The sequence below is a fragment of the Diplodia seriata genome (assembly GCF_021436955.1).
Source record: "Diplodia seriata strain FDS-637 chromosome Unknown scaffold_1, whole genome shotgun sequence".
NCBI lineage: Eukaryota > Fungi > Ascomycota > Dothideomycetes > Botryosphaeriales > Botryosphaeriaceae > Diplodia > Diplodia seriata.
In genome coordinates, this window is record NW_027117308.1 from 2,256,196 (window position 1) to 2,277,500 (window position 21,305).

Below are 21,305 nucleotides of genomic sequence, written 5' to 3' on the forward strand. Positions count from 1 at the left end.
TCTTCATCTGAACGGTCTTTGAACAACAGAGTTGCTTTCGCAGTGTTTCATGTCGACGTCGTTCTACCGTCCCCGGGGCAAATTACGAATTAGGGGGTCTCATGTTCGTAACCAATCTAGAAAAAATGTTTCTTAATAGGGGAATTGAGAACACTATTCTTCCTTCGATATCCTTGATCTTTGTTATTAAGCTTTAACGATGCGAGAGGCAGCAAGATGCTGCTCGTAGATTTTGGTCTGCGCCATGATGATCCGCCCCACCTCCTACGATCTGCAGCCGCAGTTCGATGACCGACCCACTGTGGCTTCTCGCCGATTGAAGTGGCTATCACCGTTCAAATCCAACGCGTTGCATTTTCCTTCTCCTCATCCATAGGATCTCTCCACCGTGCTTCACGATAGCTCCTATCCCAGGTTGAATATGACGATACCCACACATATCCGCCATCACTACATCCCATTCTTCTTCTCCCCCTCTCCCCCTCCTGCCATCTCTGCCCTCGCTTCCACATGCCGCGGGTTGCATGCTTATATGGAGAAGGAGGAGCAGAACTAAAGGAAAGACGGTGATGCGGACCGAAATTAAAGGTATTGCGAAGAGTCCGGCTCGAAGTAACGTGCCTGCTCGAGCTGCGACATGTCGCGGTTGGTACGCGCGCGGGCGGCTGCATCGGATCGTGTCCCAGGACGCGCTGCGCAGATACACCACGCTGGCGATGGTGCCGACGCAGAAGAAGCAAAAGGCGGTCGTAGCGGCGGCGCGGGTGGGTCGGCCGTCAGGTACCACGCACAAATATATGCGGTCCGACGGCGAGATGTGCAGCAGCTGGCCAGCGCTTGGTCGAGGGATCCGGAGCCGCGAATTGCGTGGTGGAGCGAGACAGGCGGCTGCTGGACCGGTTTCACATCTCCACAGGGCAGCGTTGCGAACAGGGCGTGCGGTGCGTTGAATGATTCTGGGTAAGGGTCTATTTAAGCAGTAGCTGGGGAGAGGCTTGGATGCGGAATCAGATGTGGCGTGACGAAAAGCAGTGAATAATGGCGCTGGAGCTTGGCCGATAAAGGGACGGCTGGGTGGAAGTGCGAAGCGGAGGAATGGCCATGTTGAGAACAAAAATCTGTTCAGTAGTGACGGAATGGAAGGGTAGGTACTTAAAGGACTACAGAGCAGATAAAAGCTAATGAAACACTTTTGTCTAGCACCGAAGAATGTGCGAGAGCAAAATAAATAGTTGCTTTGGAAGAGGGGAGGTTGGCGGCAAAGAGGGCTAAATGTTATGGAGAAAAGCATAGGTTATTCGGGAGAAGCCCCTACCTCATCATCGCAGGACAAGTAGGCGAACACGGAGGAGCCGGATTCTTCCGGACGAAGACATGGATTCTGGCACTATACATTTGCATCAGAATCGCAGCTTCAACTAGGAGTTGCTACAGTCCGTTACTTCTTAGCGATCTGCTCAACGTCCAGTTCGATCAAATGCCCAAACTTTGATATTAATTTCAAGGCCATACATAACGCATCCGGACAAGACATACATCTGCCAGAACAAATTGGATGCCGCAGCCGTGTGCCCAGCTGCTGCAACACTTCGACTTCACTAAGGCCATGTTGATTCTCACACTGTCCGACGTGATTACCATCAAAGAGAAGGTTAACATGTATGGGAGGAAGCTGATGGGAAGTTGAAGCTTTACCATGTACTCGCAAAACGAGGTCCTCATTGGCCGGATCGCCCACGGTCTGTCGGCGCGCACAGTCTCGTCCGTCTTCTCCTGCTTCCAGACTTCCGACAAAATCGGCACCTTCTTCCTCGCTGAACACTTGCGACGAGTAATAGGCTGAGCTCTTCAGGATATCCAATCGTGCATATTTCGCATTAGAGCTTATCCAGGGATGATTATGCGGCAGAGTTATCGGAGAGGCAATCATAGCTAGTGCGCGGCAGGCGGACTAGTGAGTTTGCCAGGGAACAAGGGTTTTGGATATATGAAAGGTCAACCCACCGCTCACGTCAGATGATGGTGGAGACATAGCAGATCGATTCACCATGGCGCCATCCCCGCGTATCCTGCATATCTGAGATCCTTGTCGAACTCGGCCGCCGCAACCAAGGTTGAAGCGCTAACCCACGTTCAGCCCTGAGGTGACCACTGAAATGTCATGCACTTGCAAAAAGCAAAGCTTCCCATTCGTGTTTGAGGGATTGCGCTTTGCGGGTCGCTGCGAGGCTAACCCGTGAGCATACTGAATCCTCTGTGGCCACCAAGTAAGCCGGATTGACGCGGCGGCGCATGTCATAATGCCCGGCTGTCGTGACAGACACGGACACCGCCCTCTGATAAGTCTCAGGTGCCGACGACACGAGGAATATATTAAGGGCGCGGCGGATTAAGGTGCCGATGAACATATGCTTTTTCGGATTCCGGCGACCTTCTGCCGACGTTGTAGCAGATGCCGTTTATGGCATCCGCAGGGCCAGATGTCAGCACTTTGGGTCTGACTGTGCAACGCCGCCGTTGCTAAAGTGGACGTGCCGCAGGGACGATCGCTCGCAGTTGACAATAGCGCCCCTATATTTGCCACAGACGGGTGAAACCAGCAGGCGTCGGCCGTTGGAAGGCACGCGGGAACGGGCGGGCGCGAAAGCGGGCTGCAAGAGAGGGACGGTCTAGCTAGCAGCACAGCCGGGATGACCCCGTGGTATTGGGCAAATGCAGTGAGCTAGTAGTATGGCTGTGGTGAGACTGGCTGTCAGAGATTGAGAGTGACTGTTCGTCCTCGAGGCGGAAGTTTGTTGGCGAGGAGGCGTCTGTGAGGTCCGGTTGACGACGGTAGGCGGCAGCGGCAGCGGCCTCAGGTGCGCTGTAAGGGCCGGGGTTGCCCCCAACTACGGGGGCAGCATCGTGGCTGCTGCGGGACGTTGCACGCTGTCAATCACATGGCGCTCAGCTGTTTGTGCCGCTGTGGCTCTCGCGTGAGAGCCGTTTCGAAGGGGAGCGGCGAGGCTTGCGGACTTGGCAGGCCTTGTCAGGCAAGTGATCGGTGCAATAGCAGCCGTTGCGAGCGCTCCACTAGCGTTCCCGCCAATAGCGGCGGCAGCTGCGGTGCCCCGTAGCTACCGAGATGAGCCTGGCTTGATGCATGCAAGCCATCGCACCCAGCCATGCGTGCATCGAACCCGAGTCGCCGGCGTGGGTGCTGGCTCGAGCTGCAGAAGCCCAGCAGTGGGCAGACGGAGAGAAGAAGCAACGAGCAAAAGCAAAGCAGCAGGCGGAGAGCCGCGTGAGAGCCCGGGCTGCTGGGCCGGCATTCGTTAGCCTTCCCGCCAGCACAAGCGAGCGCCCGGCTTGCCCGGCCTGCTCTGGCTCCACGCTCCTGCCCACACCACACGAGCGCTCCATCCCGCGCGCCGCCTCTCAGCACTGCCGTCGCTCCAAGCTGCCTAATGCCCTTAGACGCCGCGTAACGCCCCATCCATGCTCGAAACACAGCCATTGGCGGCCCACGCCCCGGCATGCCTGCGCCTACCCCGCCTGCATGCCTCTGGCCACCGCGAGCATTGGCCCCCTGAGGCCTGAGAGATAAGTCGTGCACGAGTCCCGACAGTCTGTTTCCCGGTGCCAGCAGTCCCAGCTTTTTCTCCGGCGAAGTTGCTTTGTCCCTCGCTTCTGCAAGCATGCCACTCAAGATCCTGATTGTCGGGGCCGGGCTCGCTGGCTTTTCTGCTGCCATCTCCCTCGCTCGCCAGGGCCACGACGTCCATGTTTTCGAGCGCTCTGCCTTCTCCAACGAGGTCGGCGCTGCTCTGCACTTTGGCCCGACCACCACCGCCCATGTCTTCCCGCGATGGGGCATCGACGCCTACAGGGACTTCCAGGCCTGCAAGGTCGAAAGATGGTACAACTACAACGTCAAGGACGAGGTCATGGAGCCCATGCCCGACCGCTACGTGAGCCAATCCGGCCCCCATGTGCTCTACAGCAAGCTGACAGACCCCCCTAGATCCTGGAAGAGCGACGCCGCGAGCTCCACTTTGAGGGCGACGAGGTGATGTGTCACAGGGTTGATGCGCATTCTGCGTTGCGGGAAAAGGCTCTGTCGTACCCGAATGCACACCTTCATCTGTCGTCAGGCGTTCAGTCCGTCGATCCTGACGCTGGTACCATCACCCTCAACGATGGAACCACCCACAGCGGCGACATAGTCGTCGGCGCAGACGGCATCCACTCGCAGATGGTTCAGGCCATTGCTGGGCCTGAGTGCGTGCCGACTCGCGCAGGCGTCAACATCTTTCGCTTTTTCGTCTCGGAGGAGAAGGCTCGCCAGAACCCGCTGGCCGCCAGGTTCCTCGATGAGCACAATTTCCCAGACGCCCATGTCAGCTTTCGCGGCACCAACGGCTCTGTTTCAGTCATCTACACTGCGAGAAACGGCACCTACTTGAACTTTGGCCTCCTATTTCCCGCCAAAATTGCCAAGCGCGATCTGAAAACGATGGACTGGCACGCCACCAGCGACCCCGACGAGGTTGTGGATCTCTTCTACGACCATCCGCAGTTTTTCAAGGAGCTCATTTACATGGGTGAGGACTTCAAGCACTGGGCTTTCCCCGCTCGCGCCGTGCCCAAGTCCTTCGTCAGGGGTAAGCTCGTCCTGATTGGCGACGCTGCACATCCCCTGCACCCAACACACGCCACCGGTGCCGTCCAGGGTGTCGAGGACGCTGCATGCCTTGGCGAACTGTTTACCTCGGATGCGACCGTCAGAGACGTTCCCGAGAGGCTGGAGCTCTACAACAAGCTCAGATACGAGAGGGGCGTCACTTTGAAATTCACCTCTGAAGTCGGCGTGCTTGCCGGCGTCGATCCTGACACGAGACTCGAAAACTTGAAAAAATTTGTCCCAAATGGAGAGGTGCCGAAAGACCCAGACGCCTACATTTGGCTTTACAACCCGGTGAAGGAGGCTCAAGAAGCCCTCCAGGCCCATCTGAAGAGCAAACAGTCGTGGCTACCAAGCTGCACCCTTATGTAACCGTCGTCGCTGCGCTTCATCTAATGTCTTTTCGGATCCTGTATAATCCTTCTCACGGCGGCAGCTCTCGGTATTATTCCCCTTCTCGCCTAGATTATGTACGCTTCTTGCATCAAACAAGTTTTGCATCCTATCTCCTTGAGTGTTACACTTGCTACTATACAATGGGGCACACAGCCTGCACGAATATTACAATCCACTGCGCCATGATATCAGCTTACTGCTTCCTAATCAAGAAAACGCAGGGATTCTATGGGACGTTGATGCCTGCAGCCGATGGTTGTGCACTCCATCGCACCGTGTGGGGCAAATCCTCCGTGATCGTCTCGCGGCGGCAGTGGCGTCTATCCGGATCAAGAAGCTCCTACACTAATACGGAACGGCCCGCCGCCTTTGCACCGTCATTCTGACCAGATCAAATGCACACAAAAACTCCCGGCTTCAACTGTGCCGTCTCCAATTGGTCTGTCGTATCGTATCCAAGGCGGCTCAAGGTATCCGGGCTGCCGGAGAGTGCCCCCACTTGTCAGGACCCACCTGCATACAGCCCTACATGCATCGACATCCACTTCTCAATTGTGACAATGCATGTAAGCAACATCTCCACCCTAGGCAAACGCGGCCATTGTCAACATGTAGCCTGTCTGCGGCCTAAGAGTGGATATAGGGAGATGTTGTGTTACCACATTTGGCTGCAAAGGCCTTTCTTTCGCCGTCACCTTGATACGGATGGAACTGTATCGTCAATCAAGCAGCAGGTCTGGAGCTGGACATGGGCATGGTGGAGGGCAACCCCATCCTAGAGTATGAGGGCTGAACGAGTACAGGGTAGCATGTGCTTCATTATATCTTGAAGGGGCCGCGTCGCACCGCGGTTTTTCGCATCAGCCTTTCAGCTGTACTCCATTGCGCTCCCATCATGAGAGTTCCTACCGACATAGCGGTTGAGGAGGTGCCCGGCCCAGGTTTCCTCGCTCGGCACCCTTTCCTGGTCCTTGCCTCGCCTGCGGTTCTTTGGGTACTAGGCCTTGGGATTTACAGGCTTTTCTTCCATCCTATTGCAAAGTTCCCAGGACCTAAGCTCGCAGGGTTAACGTGAGTCTCTCAGCTCACCAAGCGCGTCACGTAACTAAGTAGTAGCAGCTACTGGTACGAGACCTACCACGATTTTCTCAGAGGGGGCAAATACACGGAGAAAATCTCAGACCTTCACGACAAATATGGTGAGCATCTATATCATCTCTTTTCTCAGACTCTGCATGTACCAAGAATAGCGCCAATAACTGCTTCGTTACAAGGTCCAATCATACGCATCAATCCGGAAGAGCTTCACGTCCGCGACCCCAAATTCATCGACACGCTCTACACATACGGTTCTAAGCGTGGGATATCGTCTTGGTTCACTGGGCCCTTCGAGTGAGTGCGTGGAACTATACAATGCTTGCATTTAACTGACTTTCCTCCAGCTTCGACGGCGTAAGCTTTCCCAAGGACATCTCTTTGTAGCTGTTTCCAGTCCGTCCCATTAACCTCCATCACAGACGCACTTCGGGTCCTTGAGCCATGACCTGCATCGCACACGCCGCGCACCCCTCCAGCGTCTTTTCTCTAGACCTATGGTCGTTAAACTTGAGCCTCTTATCAAGCAGAACATTATCAAACTCGCAAAGAACGTCGAGACCTGGGCCGGAACTGGCAGACCACTGAAACTCGTCGACTCGATCTCGTGTTTCGCGACCGACGTCATTACTGAGTACTGTTTCGGCCGCAGTTATGGCTTCCTAGACGATCCGACCATGCAGAAGAGCTTATACAATGCGATACACACCGGCATGGATGTCGTGATCCCGTTCAGACACTTTCCATTGTACCAAAAGCTGTTTTACAGCCTGCCAACGTAGGTGCTCCAGTGGGGGTACAAACATATGATCGCGATGCTTACGAAACGCTTACAGGTGTGTCATTGAATGGATGAATCCCGACATGGAGTTGTGGAGGGCGTACCGGACCGTATGTGCCCAACCAATACTTTTTGAGCTCCTGGATCAAGTTCTGTCATGCGAGTGGTGCTTACCAGTGCTGGAAACTTAGGATATCCGCTCCCAAGTCCGAAAAGTCAAGCAAGACATCGATCAGGGCGCTGTCAAGCCCTCCGAATCCACCCGTGCCACTGTCTTTACCGAGATCCTCACCAGCAACATGCCCGACTCGGAGAAAGACACGGAACGCCTCAGCCGCGAGGCTCAAGCAATGGTACAAGCGGGCATCGAGACGGTATCTTGGAGTATGTCTTCAACCTTTCCCACCTCACACTTGCCGCCACAACCGCAGAAGCTAACCACTTCAATTCCACAACAGGTCTCACGACCAACCTCACCTACCTCCTCAGCAACCCCCATGCCCTCGCCCGCCTCCGCGCCGAGCTCCTCGCCGCCATCCCGCCCTCGCCCAACTCCAGCCCGGCCGACCTGCCTTCCTGGACGACGCTCGAACAGCTGCCCTACCTCTCGGCCTGCGTGCTCGAGGGGTTGCGCCTCGGCTACGGCGTCGTCACGCGTCTCGCGCGCATCCCGGAGACGGAGACGCTGGTCTACACCGACGAGGAATCGCACCCGTCGTCCAAGAACTACGGCAGGACGTGGAGCATTCCGCCGGGTACGCCCGTCGGCATGAGCGCGTACATCGTCCACCACGACGAGCGCGTGTTCAAGGACAGCCGGGCGTATCGGCCGGAGAGGTGGCTGGATGCGGAGGGGAAGAGGAACAACAAGAAGTTGGAGGGGTGCCTGTTGAGTTTTTCAAAGGGGAGCAGGCAGTGCGTGGGCATGAACCTGGCGCATGCGGAGCTGTGGCTCGGGTTGGCGACGTGGGTGAGGTGGTTTGGGGATCGGTTGGAGTTGGCCGAGGGCTGCGGGGTGGAGGATGTGCTGTATGTTGTCTCTTTCCTTCTTTCTTATTTCTCTCTCTCCCTGGTCATTCGTTTTGCTTCGAGTGGTTAGTGATGCGATGATCCGGCTGACTCGGACGTGCAGATATCATCATGATGCGTTCTTGCCTGCTGTCAGCCCTGACAGCAAGGGTGTTCGGGTGTTGGTGAAGCCGAAGGTCGGTGAGTGATGGGATCGCTCGTTCAGGTGAGAAGAGTAAGTTGCAGGCCCTGGGCTTTCTTCTTTGGTGCCGGCGCTGATGATCGCCTGCTCTTGTTGTGGAAATTCAGCCCGCCAAAACTCGTGTTCGATTATTGGCATGGCGGTCTGCTCTTTCCGTCTCCCACCGAACCTTCACTTCACCTATTCTTGAGTTCAGGAGAAATCTCGGTGAAGGAGCAAGTCACGTATATGAGGAGATGGAGCGGATCGAGCGGATCAAGCGGAGGTGTTGAGTGCGGGGTTCTCCATTGTTTACCTAAGAGATCGCCTTGGTGAGGATCTCACGATCGCTCTGGGCATTTCGGGGCGCAGTCGCGCCTGATTCTCTCGTTTGGTTTTGGGGTGGATGCAGATGTAGTTGCCGGTCGCTCCGGCGAGGGCGAGAAGCCACAAGAAACGAAATTGGCGACGGATTTCATTCTCGTTACACTGGAAATTAGGTGCCGCCAAGGCGATGTACAAAATGTCGGTCGGTCCCAGGCTGTTGTTCCGAGCAACACGCGTCGGGCGGGTGGACCAGCACGTGAGATGATATCAGCCTACGTCAAGACGGTGGTCCGTCCGCACTTACGCGAAGAGGGAACCACTCTCTCAGCCTCGACCATCACTGACGTGTAACTCGACCAGATGATCAACTGCCCCAAGCCATTGGCGGTCCACGGTTGACACTGCTGTCAATGAGGAGCTGACGGCTTCTGACAGCACTTTTCCATCGCAATGCAACTTCCGGCGCCGTGGAGCGCCTCTGCTTCCCCACAAATCGAACCAGAAGCCCAAAATAGCACGGTGGTCGAAATAAACGACTCTCCCGCCGTCGATCCCCCTCGCCTCAACGTCATCTTCTGAGCAAAGTGCCTGAAAATCCCGCGACTGATCTTCGCCTGAACCTCGCTCCTTCGCCCTCATTCGCTGCCTGTTCTCTCCTCCTCCCTGCCAGGAACCACGGCTGCGGCTCGGGGGCATCCAGCGCCTCATGGACCGTTCCTTCCGCCTGCCACTGTGCCAATCAGGCCCGTTGCTGTTACTTGAACCTCACAGTGGAGACAATACCATGCTGCATAGCCTACTGCAGCGCAAGTACCAGAGCCCTTCGTCAGTGGCTCACCGGCCCATCGTCGATGCCGTGACGTTTGCTGTAGTCCAACCAATTTCAAAGGTTATAAGTATGCTTCTTGCAGCCAGCGTTTCTAATCTTCACGATCAACGGCCCATCGCTCGTCTCCATTCCCCTTTCCCATCGTTCGCCATACCTTAATTCACACCCTAATCTCATAATGAAGTACGCCCTTTCCCCGCTCGCCGTCGCCCTGGGCGCCTCCGCCGCCGTCCTCAAGCGGTCGGACTGCTGCTTCCAGCTCACCGCGTCCGGTGGTGCGTCCGGCAGCGTTGGCCAGCTCAACGATGGCCAGAACCGCGTCGGTGGTGACTACTCGCCCGCCACCTACTGCCTCAACAACGGCGCCATCACCGACAAGAACGGCCGCGGCTGCATCCTCACGCCGCCTACCACCCAGTTCCAGTGCGACGAGGGCGCGTCGCCGACTCCCGGCTTCTCCATCGGCGAGAACGGTGAAGTCACTTACAACGGCAGCACCAAGTTCTACGCCTGCCCCGCTGCCGACGGCGAGTACAACATCTACACCAAGGAGGTCGAGAACCAGGACAAGTGCGTCGAGATCACGCTGAGCACCGAGGGCGGCAAGTGCGCCTCTGGTGGTGGCGGCGGCCAGCCTTCCACCCCCGCTGCGTCCACCCCTGTTGCATCCACTCCCGTCCCCGTCACGCCCAGCAGCGCTCCGCCGGCTCCCAGCACCCCGGTTGCCAGCCAGCCTCCTGCTGTCTCCACCCCCGAGGGTGTCACCTCGACTCTGACGCAGTACACCACCGAGTGCCCGACCCCTGAGTCCAGCGCTCCTCCCGCGCCCAGCACTCCCGCCCCGGTCAGCCCTCCCCCGGTTGAGAGCTCTCCCGCTGCAGGCCCCACGCCCAGCAACACGCAGCCCTCGCCCGAGTCGCCTCCGGCCACCACCCTCCAGAGCGCCACCACCCCCGCCGGCACTCCCCCCTCCACCCCCTCGTCGGGCTCGGGCTCCGCCTGCCCCACCGACCTCGCGGGCGACTACCAGTACCCCCACCTGATCGTGCCCGTCAACGCCTCGACGCCGTCGCAGTCGTTCGGCACGCAGTACTTCGGCGAGGTCGGCACCTCGCCCAAGGTGTGCTCGCTCTTCAACTTCGACATCCCCGACTCGTACGCCGGCAGCACCTGCAGCGCCGTCTTCCTGCTGCCCCAGAAGGAGGAGCTCGAGACGTCCAACTACACCCTCACCCCGGCCTCGGGCGGCAAGGTGACGTTCGAGGAGCTGGCCAAGCCCGCCGACCAGACGACCTCGTGGGACAGCGTGCCCGAGAAGAAGCAGGACCTCGGCTCGTACGACATCGCCGCCGGCACGCGCTTCGTCGTCGCCACCGGCGAGTGCGCGGCCGGCCAGACCGTCGCGTACGAGATGTGCGCCGAGGGCGGCGACCTGAGCTTCGAGTGGTTCCAGGACTGGAACCCGAGCCCCATCGGTCTGTTCGTTCGCAAGTGCTAAATGCGTCGCACCACTCGATGGGAAAGGAGATTTGATCGGACGAAAAAAGATGGTAATGACTAAACGTCTTTGAGAATAGTGATGAATGGGTTAATCGGAAGGAAACATAATGACAGCAATACGTCGGGGCATCTTTTTGCCCTGCTATACCTAGTACATAAGTATTAGTCTATCTTTAATCTTCATAGAAAGAATAACAAAAATGTTAAACATGTTAAACCAAAGATTGATCTGCTGTCCGCCTCAATGTTTTCCCAAGCTCTTTGCATATACAGGGAAGTTCGTATTCGAACGAATACGTAATATCCCTCATGTTCGCGTAGGCGGGCCAAGCCTGCCTCATGCGTGCAGTCACACTTCCTTGATATTGGAGGGCCACTTCCGTCCCACACGGGCTCTAATTCTCCAGCCGATGAGGAGATGCCCGGTCCCTCTCGCCAACCAGGCATCACTCGACACCCATTCGAGACGTTGGCAAGCCACTGAGCGCTTAACGGATCCCACTTGGTCGTGATGTTCCGTGGATTTGCCGTAGAAGAGGAAATTAGTAGCACCCTCGGTGCAATGCCTCCGACGACACATGCAGCTTTTATAAAGCGTGGTGGGACGAAACAGGGACTCTCCCGTATCCACCACGTGCGAATGACCAAGCCATGGCGTGTGCCATCGAGTAGTGCAGAGAACTGCCGCTCGGCAATCCCGCACCACCACCACCTCCCGCTCCGGCAAATGTTCGCTTGAATAGAACATTGCACTGCGAGAGATGACGCAACACTCAGATTGGATGTTCAGCGGCGCCGAGACGGCAAAGTGTGGATGGGAGCCGCGGTGCTAACGCGATGCGGCTATTTCAGCGGGCGAAAATGCGGGGTTGGAAGCGTGGAGGAGCGCCGGCAGTGAGAGATTCCATCACCCCTAGTCACGGCTGGGGTACATAACCGAGACGCATAGCTGCTCCGGACGTCGGAAACATCCGCACCCGAGCACTGGCGGCAGCTAGAACAAGTAACGGTAACCGGCGTGTGACCGGCACGCCATCACTCGTGGTTGGTTGCTTGTGGGGGGAAGAAAAGCTCTGGCAAGCTTCTGTGGAGGGAGGAGCAGAACGCCACCCGAGGCCATCACGACGTGGTGACGTGATTCCGGCGCCTCTTGCTACTCTAGTCCCTTTTCCCTCAACTGAAGAGTGGGCTGCACAACCGCCGCCTGCCCAGCCAACGCCCTGTTCCTGAAGAGAAGGGGAAAGAGGGGTATCGCACCCACAGGAGTTTTTCCCGCCATGGCAGATAGTTGGAGCTATAAAGAGGGGGGCTTCAGTGGTTTCTACCGGATGCCATTGACCTCAGGCCGCGGACCGTCGAGCTTGTCGAGTCCAGTCTTTCGAGCCCACAATGGCGGCGCTTTCACGTCTCCCGCTCACGGCGCTTCTCGCCCTCTCATTCTTGAGCCTGGCTCCAACCACTGCTCAGGATGTCCCAGCTTCGCCCGAGACCATTGCGGCACAGGAGCTTTTCTGGTCCTACAACCGCTCGCCGCCCGTCTACCCCAGCCGTGAGTTCCCACAAGCTCGCCTCCCCTCCCACTCCAACCGACTCACACATCATTTTGCACACCCACAGCCGAAGCAACCGGCACGGGCGACTGGGCCCCCGCCTACGCCTACGCGGCCGACCTCGTCGGGCAGATGACCAACGAGGAAAAGCAGAACCTGACCTTCGGCTTCACCACGACCGCGAACGGCTGCAGCGGCACGTCGGGATCCGCGCTGCGCGTTGGGTTCCCCGGGCTGTGCCTGAACGACGGGCCGGCGGGCGTGCGCGCGACGGAGCTCGTGAGCGGCTTCGCGTCGGGCATCTCCGTCGCCGCGTCGTGGAACAGAGACCTCGCCAAGGCGCGGGGCCAGGCCATCGGGAGGGAGTCCAAGGCGAAGGGAGGTGGGTGGTCGCCCCTCTTTACCTTTCTTTTGGGGTTCCGGGCTGCTGTCGGAAGCTGACGTGCAAGTGTCTCATCAGTGAATGTGTGGCTTGGCCCGGTGATGGGCCCGCTTGGTCGCACCGTGCTTGGGGGACGGAACTGGGTGAGCGCTGAGAGAGAGAGAGACGTGTGATGTTTTCTTATTGACTCCTTACAGGAAGGGTTCTCGGTCGACCCGTATCTCTGCGGCGTGTTGAACGCCGACACTGTTGTCGGCGTGCAGGAGAACGTCGCCGTGTCGGCCAAACACTACATCGGCAACGAGCAGGAAACGAACCGCAACCCTACCGCCATACTTGGGAACGCTTCGGTGTCGTCGAACATTGATGACAAGACGATGCATGAACTCTATCTCTGGCCCTTCCAAGATGTGGTCAAGGCAGGCGCAGGTATGCATCACTGCCGTGGTAGGCGTCGCTGGGCGGGATGCTGAACAGCAAACAGGGACGGTCATGTGCTCCTACAACAGGATCAACAATTCGTATGGATGTGCGTAGTGTGTCTTTGCGAGTTATACTCCGACTGACTCTCTCCAGGCCAGAACAGCAAGACGCTCAATGGACTTCTGAAGGACGAACTAGGTTTCCAGGGCTTTGTCGTCAGCGATTGGTTCGCACAACATACAGGAGTCGCAAGCGCCGACGCTGGCTTGGATATGGCAATGCCCGACTCGGAATACTGGGATGGAAACCTGACCATCGCTGTTGAGAATGGGACATTGGCCCAGTCCAGACTTGACGACATGGCCAAGCGGTGGGCAAAGACTTCATTGATCACTTCCCGCCAGTATACTGACTCTTCTCTATAGCATCGTTGCTACGTGGTACAAGCTCGCTCACTTCGAGCCGGGCACCGGTGTGCCATATAGCCTCGTAGCGCCACATGACAACCAAAAAGTCAGCGCGCTATCGCCAGACTCCAAGGATACCATCTACCAAGGCGCCGTCGAGGGTCATGTTCTAGTCAAGAACACCAACAACGCCCTCCCCCTGAGGTCTCCCCAGATTGTATCCCTCTTCGGCTACGACGGTCCCGCACCCGCGGCTGAGAACGTAAACAGCAAATGGAGCGGAGGCTACAACAGCGTCAACATGTCCGCCGAAGTCCTCGCCACACTCTTCACCGGCAACCTCACCGACGAAGACATCCCCCAAGCCGCCTACGCCGGCACTCTGATCAGTGGTGGCGGCAGCGGCGCCGCCACGCCCGCCTACCTCAGCTCCCCCTACGACGCCTTCGCGCAGCGCGCGTGGGAGGACAGCACCCAGCTCTTTTGGGACTTCAGCTCGCAGAACCCCAGCGTCGAAGCCGGCTCGGACGCCTGCATCGTGCTCATCAACGCCTTCGCGACCGAAGGCTTCGACCGCACGCGGCTGACGGACGCCTACTCGGACACGCTCGTCGCCAACGTCGCCGCCAACTGCACCAACACCATCGTCGTCATCCACAACGCCGGCATCCGCCTCGTCGACGCGTGGATCGAGCACCCCAACGTCACCGCGGTGCTGTACGCACACCTGCCCGGCCAGGACAGCGGCCGCGCCCTCGCCGCGCTCGTCTACGGCGACGCCGCGCCATCAGGAAAGCTGCCCTACACCGTCGCGCGGCGCGCGGCCGACTACGGCGCCCTGTACGCCCCCGTGCGCGCCGACAACGCGTCCGACTACTACACCCAGGCCGACTTCGCCGAGGGCGTCTTCCTTGACTACCGCTACTTCGAGAAAGAAGGCATCGACCCGCGCTTCCCCTTCGGCTTCGGCCTGTCCTACGCCGCCTTCGAGTACGCCAACCTCTCCGCCGCTCTGCTGCCGTCCGTCGGCCCCTCGCCCCCAGAGGCGGCGCCGGCGGGCGCCGTAGTCGAGGGTGGCCTCGAGAGCCTGTGGGAGACGCTGGCCACGGTGTCGGCGTCCGTGACCAACGCGGGCGCCGAGCACGCCGCCGCCGAGGTCGTGCAGCTGTACGTCGGCATTCCGCACGACGCCGCCACCACGCCGGCGAAGCAGCTGCGCGGCTTCGCGAAGGTGCCGCTGCAGCCCGGCGAGAGCGGCGAGGTGAGCTTCCCGCTGACGAGGCGCGACCTCAGCGTGTGGGACGTCGAGAGTCAGGGCTGGGTGTTGCCGAGGGGCGAGTTCAAGGTGTACGTTGCGGCGAGCGTGGAGGATGTGAGGTTGACAGGGAGTTTTGTCGTGGGGTGATCGGGGTTTTTGTTGTTTAAGCGGAGAAGTGGCATTGACGTAATAAATGGGAAGGGGTAATGGGTCATGTGGGACAATCCGATGTAACCGGGTCATACTACTTTCAACATCTGAGCTTCTATAAAAGCATCATGTCTCATTATATTCTGTGCCGGCAACGGTGAATAGGCAAGTGCAACTGGCTACATTAGCATCTGCTTCGCCTTTCCTTTACGACACTAACGAATTTTATGACTGGTGCTCTCCGGCCCTTCTTTCGAGCCATTGTTAATCGCGGAAATCTCATCGCTTCTTTCCTACGCTTTCTTCTTCAAACAAAGATACTGCTGAGCAGCCTCTTGCAATGCTGCAGTCCCTCGACACCATCTGACCAATGATGAGCTCCATTGGCATTCAGTACTTTCGTTTTACATGTATAGTTTCCCATCGAGTAGCCTCGCTGACATGCTCATTCTCACCAGTGACGCGTCTGCACGTGAATGAAGCAGCACCCGCTCCCGAGTCAGTATGCCAGCAAGGGCTTGATAGCTCCGCCTGTCACCAATAGCTCCATCTTTTTGAGAGAATATTGATGCTAAACGATGGGTCTGCTCAACTTTTAAGGCGGATGTACTACCAGGCTTAGGACTCGAGCTTCACGTGACGGAACTTGGTGGGAGTAGGATAAGTGCCATGTGTGACACTAACTTGGTCCGTGTTTATGTCTGCGCATGGGTAGTTGCGCACCGTGGTGTACATACGGGGTATGATTATTGGGGCCACGTGCTGAGGTCCAGGTGCCGGTTTCAGGTCCAAAGAATGTGACCACGACGCCCAACACACACTCAGTTTCAACGACCTGCGTGATGAAAGGGACAGTTTATATTTTTACGAACCAAAATCGCCGGATTCCAGAACCGTTTCTTGGGAAGTTGGAGAAACGCGAGGAACTCGTATATCTGGAACGATATCATTTGCTTAATTTCAACAGGACGAGCACTACTACGACACGACTGGGGACAACACTCCTTGAGAACTGGCAGACAGAGGCACCATTGTTTCCTTCTCTCCATCTCCAATTACCCATAAAGCATCTGCCAATGCCGTACGTTGTCCATGACGAATATATGCTCACCGTCCCAAGCATCAGCCAAAAACACTGCTCACCACTATCCTTCAGTGATACGGCTGTCCACCACTACCACCCTTGCTCCAGCCACCGATGCAAGTAGAATGTGCGCACAGGATCACTTGCAAAGCACGATGTAACATCTCAAACGGTACGTTATCAATACGTTCATGACAGTATCAAACTCTCACGCCAGAGCAGGAAGACAAAAGTTAGCTTGACGCCTTCGCAGCTGGACACAGTAGGTTCCAAGAATGCCTTCTTCTACCCTGGCGATTCAACGAGGACAAGACAGATTTGTCTGTGCTGTGCTAATTAATCGGAGGTCAGAAAGTGCCAGGTTGGACGGGATTTTATATAGCTTCGGGGAAGCGGGTCTGGCTTCGTGCATAAACGCCTTCTGCCGCTCGGGCGGCGTCAAGCCATGTGCAACGACAACAGTTTAGGCACGCGTCGGTCACGTCATACCCGGTTAGTCTCGTGGAAGTGAAGTGCCACAATAACCTGCGCATGCAATCGTAGTCCACGCGTTGGGTGCCGGAGAGACGCAGAAGTTCGCATATATGTACATGTCCCAAATGAATAGCTAGCACGGATTTCAGACCCAGTAGATGCCAACAGAGTCGATTTATACAAGAAGAGGTTGCGGCCCGTCTACGCTATATAGAATTCTCCTTCTCAGACAAAACAGCCAGCAAAGCGGCAAGTTTGCGAACACGACTTTGTCTCCAAACTTACCCAACGCCTTGCCCAATCCATGCATTCCATTCGTACTTCATACACGTTCCCAACCTCTAGCGCAAACCATCTTTTTGCGAACGACATTACAACCCCTCTAACTCTAACCAGCGTGCTCCACAATCTCGCTGACGATCTTGCCGTCCTTGATGTACGTCCTGAACTGCTCGGGCAGAGGGTGCTCCGTGTAGTCCTCCTCCTCCCCTGCAGGCGGCAGATTGATGTTGATGCTGGAGCATTTGCTGCTGATGATTTCGGTACCCAAGCTTTCCGGGCCAAGGTAGATGGCAGCGCTGTCAACCTGGTCAAGGAGGGCGGTAGGCAAAGTGCCCAGCACCTGCAGCGCGAAGTTGGGGCACTTGATGACATCAATCGAAGAAACGAGCGAGTCCAGAACAATTGAGGTGCGAGCGCTGTTGTCGATGGAAATGGCGTTGGCCTTGCCCTTGATCTGGATCGTGGTCTTGTTGCACTTCGTAATGAGAATGGATTGAACAAGGGTGGCCTCAACCACCAAAGGCTCGGGAGTCTCTTCGAAGTTTTCCTGTAGTCGTCATACTTAGCACGGGTAACCTTACTCGCCTGGGCGCCGATCTTCGACTGTTGGACATGACTCACGATAATCCACTTATTGCCATCAAGCTCCATCTTCGGCGGCTTCTTGGAGCGCATGCTTTCCGGCTTAGGCTTCTTACCCGGGGGAGCGGGTGATTTGCCCCTGGAACCCGTGCTGTCCTTACGCTCAGGAACGGTCGAGTTTGCGCGCAACGCCGGGTTTTTGTGCGTCATCTGACTGGGATCGACCTTCCGCAGACCAGAAGTGACTGCCTCTCCCTTGTTAAGTTCGTCAAAGACGGCACCCATGTCGGCGGCACCACCACCCTTGCCAGCTGGTGCTGGACCAGGCGGAGGGGGAGGAATGTTATCGAACGTAGGAAGCGGCGGCGGCGGAGGTGGCGGCGGGGCACCACCGGCTGGTGGGGCAGGCGCTGCAGGGGCACCATTGGTGCCTTCTGACTTGACTTGACGAAGGGCTTCGGCGGCATCGATGCCGCTCGCGTTCCATTGAACACCCTTAGCGTGGTTGTTCTTGATGTAGAGAATGAGCGTTTTGAAGAGCCGGTAGAAAGCTTGAACCCATTCCACATGAGTACGATCCCTGGCCGCTCATTAGTTTTCAATCCGGTGTAGACGAATCTGCTGCACGTACTTATCCCTGTAATCCTTCAGCACCTTGTTGCCGTACATCTGCGCGCCACCGAAAAGCTCAGCGGCCACATCGCCAGGCTTCGAGTCCATGGTGACCCATCCCAGTACGCCAACACCGTCGCCGACCATTGTCAGGTGGTTCTTGACCTCTGGGTCCCTGGTGATTTGCTTGACTTGGTCGACTTTCTCAATTGCGCCCTGCAGGTCCTTCAAAACTTCAAGGAAGACAGGAGAGGACATGTCAGGCTTTTTCGCAAGCGTGGTGACCTGGAGGAACTGGCGCTGGGAGGCGAAAGCGTCGGAGAGAGCTGATGCCTGGGAATTGTCTCAGTGAAAGTCCGTTGTCGCGCGTACCGTGACGTATACCTGTTCAGCGATAGGTCCGCCGAGCTGCTTGCTCAGTGACACGAATTCCTTCAGCTCGTTGTCCAGGAGCTCGTCGAAAGCAGCAAGCATGGGAGGGACGTCGGCCTTGGCGGGCGCAGGCGGCGCGCCAGGAGCTGCGGGCGGCGCAGAAGCTCTGGCAGGAGTTTGGGCAGCAGCGGCAGCCTGCGCGCCGGGAGCGGCATCGAGAGCAGAGGGCTTCTCGAAGCTGGACGAGGCAATGTCCTCCAATCGGGAGGTGGCGGCCTCCAGCCTAAGGGCGAGCTTTGTCAGCGCATCGTCCGGGAGGTGAACGGGCGACGAGAGACGGTAGAGCAGCGGGTTTTTGTCGTGCTGGGCCATTCTGGAGGATGGGAGTGCGGAGTTACCGTTTGATCAGGGTGGTCAGGTTATGCATATTGTTCTGTGCCATGATGGGCAATGGCGGGGATCACTGCTGCCGCGGCAGGTGCTAGCAAGGGCAGTGGGGAGGCGAGGCGAGGCAGGCGCTGATGCTGGAGCTTGCGGGCAGCAACTGAGAGCTCGCGGCTGGAGCGGGTCGGCGGGCGTCGGGGGGTGACTTTGAGGGCGTGATGCCTTGGGCCGGCTGCAGGAGATCTGGGCCGGGTCCGCGCGCGTCAAGGGTCCGGCTCCGAGACGTTGTTTTGCTGAACGCGATCAAAGAAAACGGCGTGTCGCTCAGCGTGACACGTTGAACGAGCGTGAGGGAGCAGTGCGATCCGCGGTGAGGTGTCCGAGTCAGGCTGGGGTTGAGGCAGCGAGTGCGCCGGGCGCGCCGCTCTCCTGGCCGCACGTTGCGCTGGGCTGGGCCGTGCTGGGCCGCCTAGGGTGCTTGGGCCGGTGCTGTGCGACGAGTGGCCTGTGGCTTCGCCTGCTCCCGCTCCGCAGCACAGAAACCCCATTCATGCAGCAGTACGCCGCCTCTCCAGATTACGCCAGGGTTCAGCGTGAGCACGCTTGTTCCACGGTGCCCGCCCTCCCGCTGCACGTCCTGCTCGACGCCCTCCTGTACATTATGGCCGATGACGAGGACGTCACCATCGACTTTGTGTCGCTTGGCATGTTCATCCTGGGTACGATGCAACCATCAATCCCAAAACAGAAACAGAGCACCTTCTGAGAGCCACAGACGACATCGAGTTCAAGCCGCCCACCCCGCCCGTCAAAGATGTCGTTGGCGGTGCAGGCGCCTACTCTGCCATCGGAGCACGCATCATGTCCCCTCCGCCGCTCTCGCGCTCTGTCGGCTGGATTGTCGACTGCGGCTCGGATTTCCCTGACGAGGTCCGCAACACCATCCAGCAATGGGACACCAGCTGCCTCCTCCGAGAAACTCCTCATAGACTCACCACCCGAGGCTGGAACGGCTATGGCGAGAACGAACATCGAGGTACGATCACGATTTTTCCTTCTCACCGCAACTTCAGTGGTGTCCTCTCTTCCTTCACGTGCTCCCACTCCCACTTCCGGAAGCTCGTGCCCCAATAGGGCCGCACTAAAGCGACTTCCACCATCCCAACTTTTATTCTTCACTTTTTGTCTGCGCACGCCCACTTCTTCCCTCAAGCATCCAAAGTACTGGATTATCATGTCTCGGCCTGCTTCCGTCCACCTGCCCGTTCTTTCAGGCACCAGAATCCAAGTCTCAGCCACTTCTTTACTCCCGAAACACTGCACATTCCCCGTAATCTCATCACCTCCATGCAATCCACAATTTTTACGTCATTACGTTTCTCATGTCCCTGACTTTTCCATTCAGCCTTCAAGTACATGACGGAGAAACTCCGCATCGACCATGACGCTCTCACACCGGAGTTGCTCCTTTCTAAATCTTACCATCTGATCTGCTCGTCGACGCGTTGCATCGACCTGGTCACCAATATCCTGTTCAAGCGCAAATGTCTGGCCCCCGACCGGTGGGTCAACCCGCCGCTCTTCATCTGGGAGCCGGTGCCTGATCTGTGCACGCCCGAGGATTACGAAGAGTGTCTCCAGGCGCTGCGGTACGTCGACGTTGTGAGTCCAAATCACGGCGAGCTTGGGGGGTATTTTGGACGCAGTACCGTCACTCCGGAAGGTGACGTGGACAAGGCGGCGGTGCAAGAATGCACAGAGCAATGGCTGGAGTCTGGCGTGGGCGCGAGGGGGAATGGAGCTGTGGTCGTAAGATGTGGAAAGGACGGCTGCTATGTCGCTTCGCGGGAACACAAGACTTGGCTTCCAGCTTTCCATACATCCGCAGAAGCTGTCGTCGATCCTACTGGCGGCGGCAATGGATTCCTGGGAGGCTTGGCAGTTGGCTTAGTGCGTGGAGGCAACACACCGGGAGTGGAGAATGTCGAAGAGGCAGCGATTTGGGGCAGCATCGCTGCCAGCTACACGATTGAGCAGGTCGGTATGCCCGTTCTGGAGAAAGGAGATACTGAGCAAGGAGAGAGGTGGAATGGTACTAGAGTAGAGGACAGACTGAGGGAGTATAAAGAAAGAGTGGGGAAACTGGAAAGCAACTGAAGGTAAGAATTACTGCTTGAACGCAGCGTCGGCTGCCATACTAGCATCCTTTCCTTATAACGTATTATGCCATAGACAATAGACGATCATTGATACCCCCATTTGTTCTGGTATGATCGGAAGCGTGGAAGGCCGGACGACTGCCAACTGTTGTGAATGGTCTACAAATGCAGGTACCTTGCGATCAATGCCTTGACCTGCGACGTTTGCAGCCATCACATCGCCATTGTTTTGGATTCGAATTACGCCCTTAAACTCTTGATTCTTCGTACCAGCGTCTATGATTCCTGCTTCTGCTCGCGCTCGTGCTCAATGATCTGCTTGCTCCAGCTGCGGTGCGTATGTCAACAACATATTCCGCCGGGACTCCGTAATGGAGGGAACCTTACTTTCTGCTAGGGAAGAACC

General features: G+C 57.3%; 7 protein-coding genes across 7 annotated transcripts; 6 read left to right on the top strand and 1 right to left on the bottom strand.

Annotated features, from left to right (window-relative positions):
• Positions 1-3,677: 3,677 nt before the first annotated feature.
• On the top strand, positions 3,678-5,035 carry SLS55_000672 (uncharacterized protein; the record flags this gene model as incomplete). Its single annotated transcript, XM_066772182.1, has 2 exons — positions 3,678-3,950; positions 4,004-5,035. The coding sequence occupies 2 exons, from the start codon at positions 3,678-3,680 to the stop codon at positions 5,033-5,035; spliced, it is 1,305 nt and encodes a 434-aa protein (XP_066637461.1).
• A 919-nt stretch (positions 5,036-5,954) lies between these two features.
• On the top strand, positions 5,955-6,455 carry SLS55_000673 (uncharacterized protein; the record flags this gene model as incomplete). Its single annotated transcript, XM_066772183.1, has 2 exons — positions 5,955-6,130; positions 6,179-6,455. 2 exons carry the CDS (start codon positions 5,955-5,957, stop codon positions 6,453-6,455), a joined length of 453 nt encoding a protein of 150 aa, XP_066637462.1.
• A 196-nt stretch (positions 6,456-6,651) lies between these two features.
• SLS55_000674 (uncharacterized protein) lies at positions 6,652-8,152 on the top strand (the record flags this gene model as incomplete). The annotated part of the gene is made up of 4 exons (XM_066772184.1): positions 6,652-6,873; positions 7,127-7,319; positions 7,394-7,964; positions 8,068-8,152. The coding sequence occupies 4 exons, from the start codon at positions 6,652-6,654 to the stop codon at positions 8,150-8,152; spliced, it is 1,071 nt and encodes a 356-aa protein (XP_066637463.1).
• Positions 8,153-9,458: 1,306 nt separating this feature from the next.
• SLS55_000675 (uncharacterized protein) lies at positions 9,459-10,778 on the top strand (the record flags this gene model as incomplete). Its single annotated transcript, XM_066772185.1, has 1 exon — positions 9,459-10,778. One exon carries the CDS (start codon positions 9,459-9,461, stop codon positions 10,776-10,778), a length of 1,320 nt encoding a protein of 439 aa, XP_066637464.1.
• A 1,391-nt stretch (positions 10,779-12,169) lies between these two features.
• On the top strand, positions 12,170-14,947 carry SLS55_000676 (uncharacterized protein; the record flags this gene model as incomplete). The annotated part of the gene is made up of 6 exons (XM_066772186.1): positions 12,170-12,329; positions 12,398-12,712; positions 12,914-13,141; positions 13,197-13,241; positions 13,289-13,505; positions 13,561-14,947. 6 exons carry the CDS (start codon positions 12,170-12,172, stop codon positions 14,945-14,947), a joined length of 2,352 nt encoding a protein of 783 aa, XP_066637465.1.
• A 1,949-nt stretch (positions 14,948-16,896) lies between these two features.
• SRV2 (suppressor of rasval19) lies at positions 16,897-18,798 on the bottom strand (the record flags this gene model as incomplete). The annotated part of the gene is made up of 6 exons (XM_066772187.1): positions 16,897-17,337; positions 17,412-17,689; positions 17,795-17,952; positions 18,004-18,317; positions 18,369-18,639; positions 18,755-18,798. 6 exons carry the CDS (start codon positions 18,796-18,798, stop codon positions 16,897-16,899), a joined length of 1,506 nt encoding a protein of 501 aa, XP_066637466.1.
• A 492-nt stretch (positions 18,799-19,290) lies between these two features.
• On the top strand, positions 19,291-20,897 carry SLS55_000678 (uncharacterized protein; the record flags this gene model as incomplete). Its single annotated transcript, XM_066772188.1, has 3 exons — positions 19,291-19,459; positions 19,516-19,776; positions 20,146-20,897. The coding sequence occupies 3 exons, from the start codon at positions 19,291-19,293 to the stop codon at positions 20,895-20,897; spliced, it is 1,182 nt and encodes a 393-aa protein (XP_066637467.1).
• Positions 20,898-21,305: the final 408 nt, after the last annotated feature.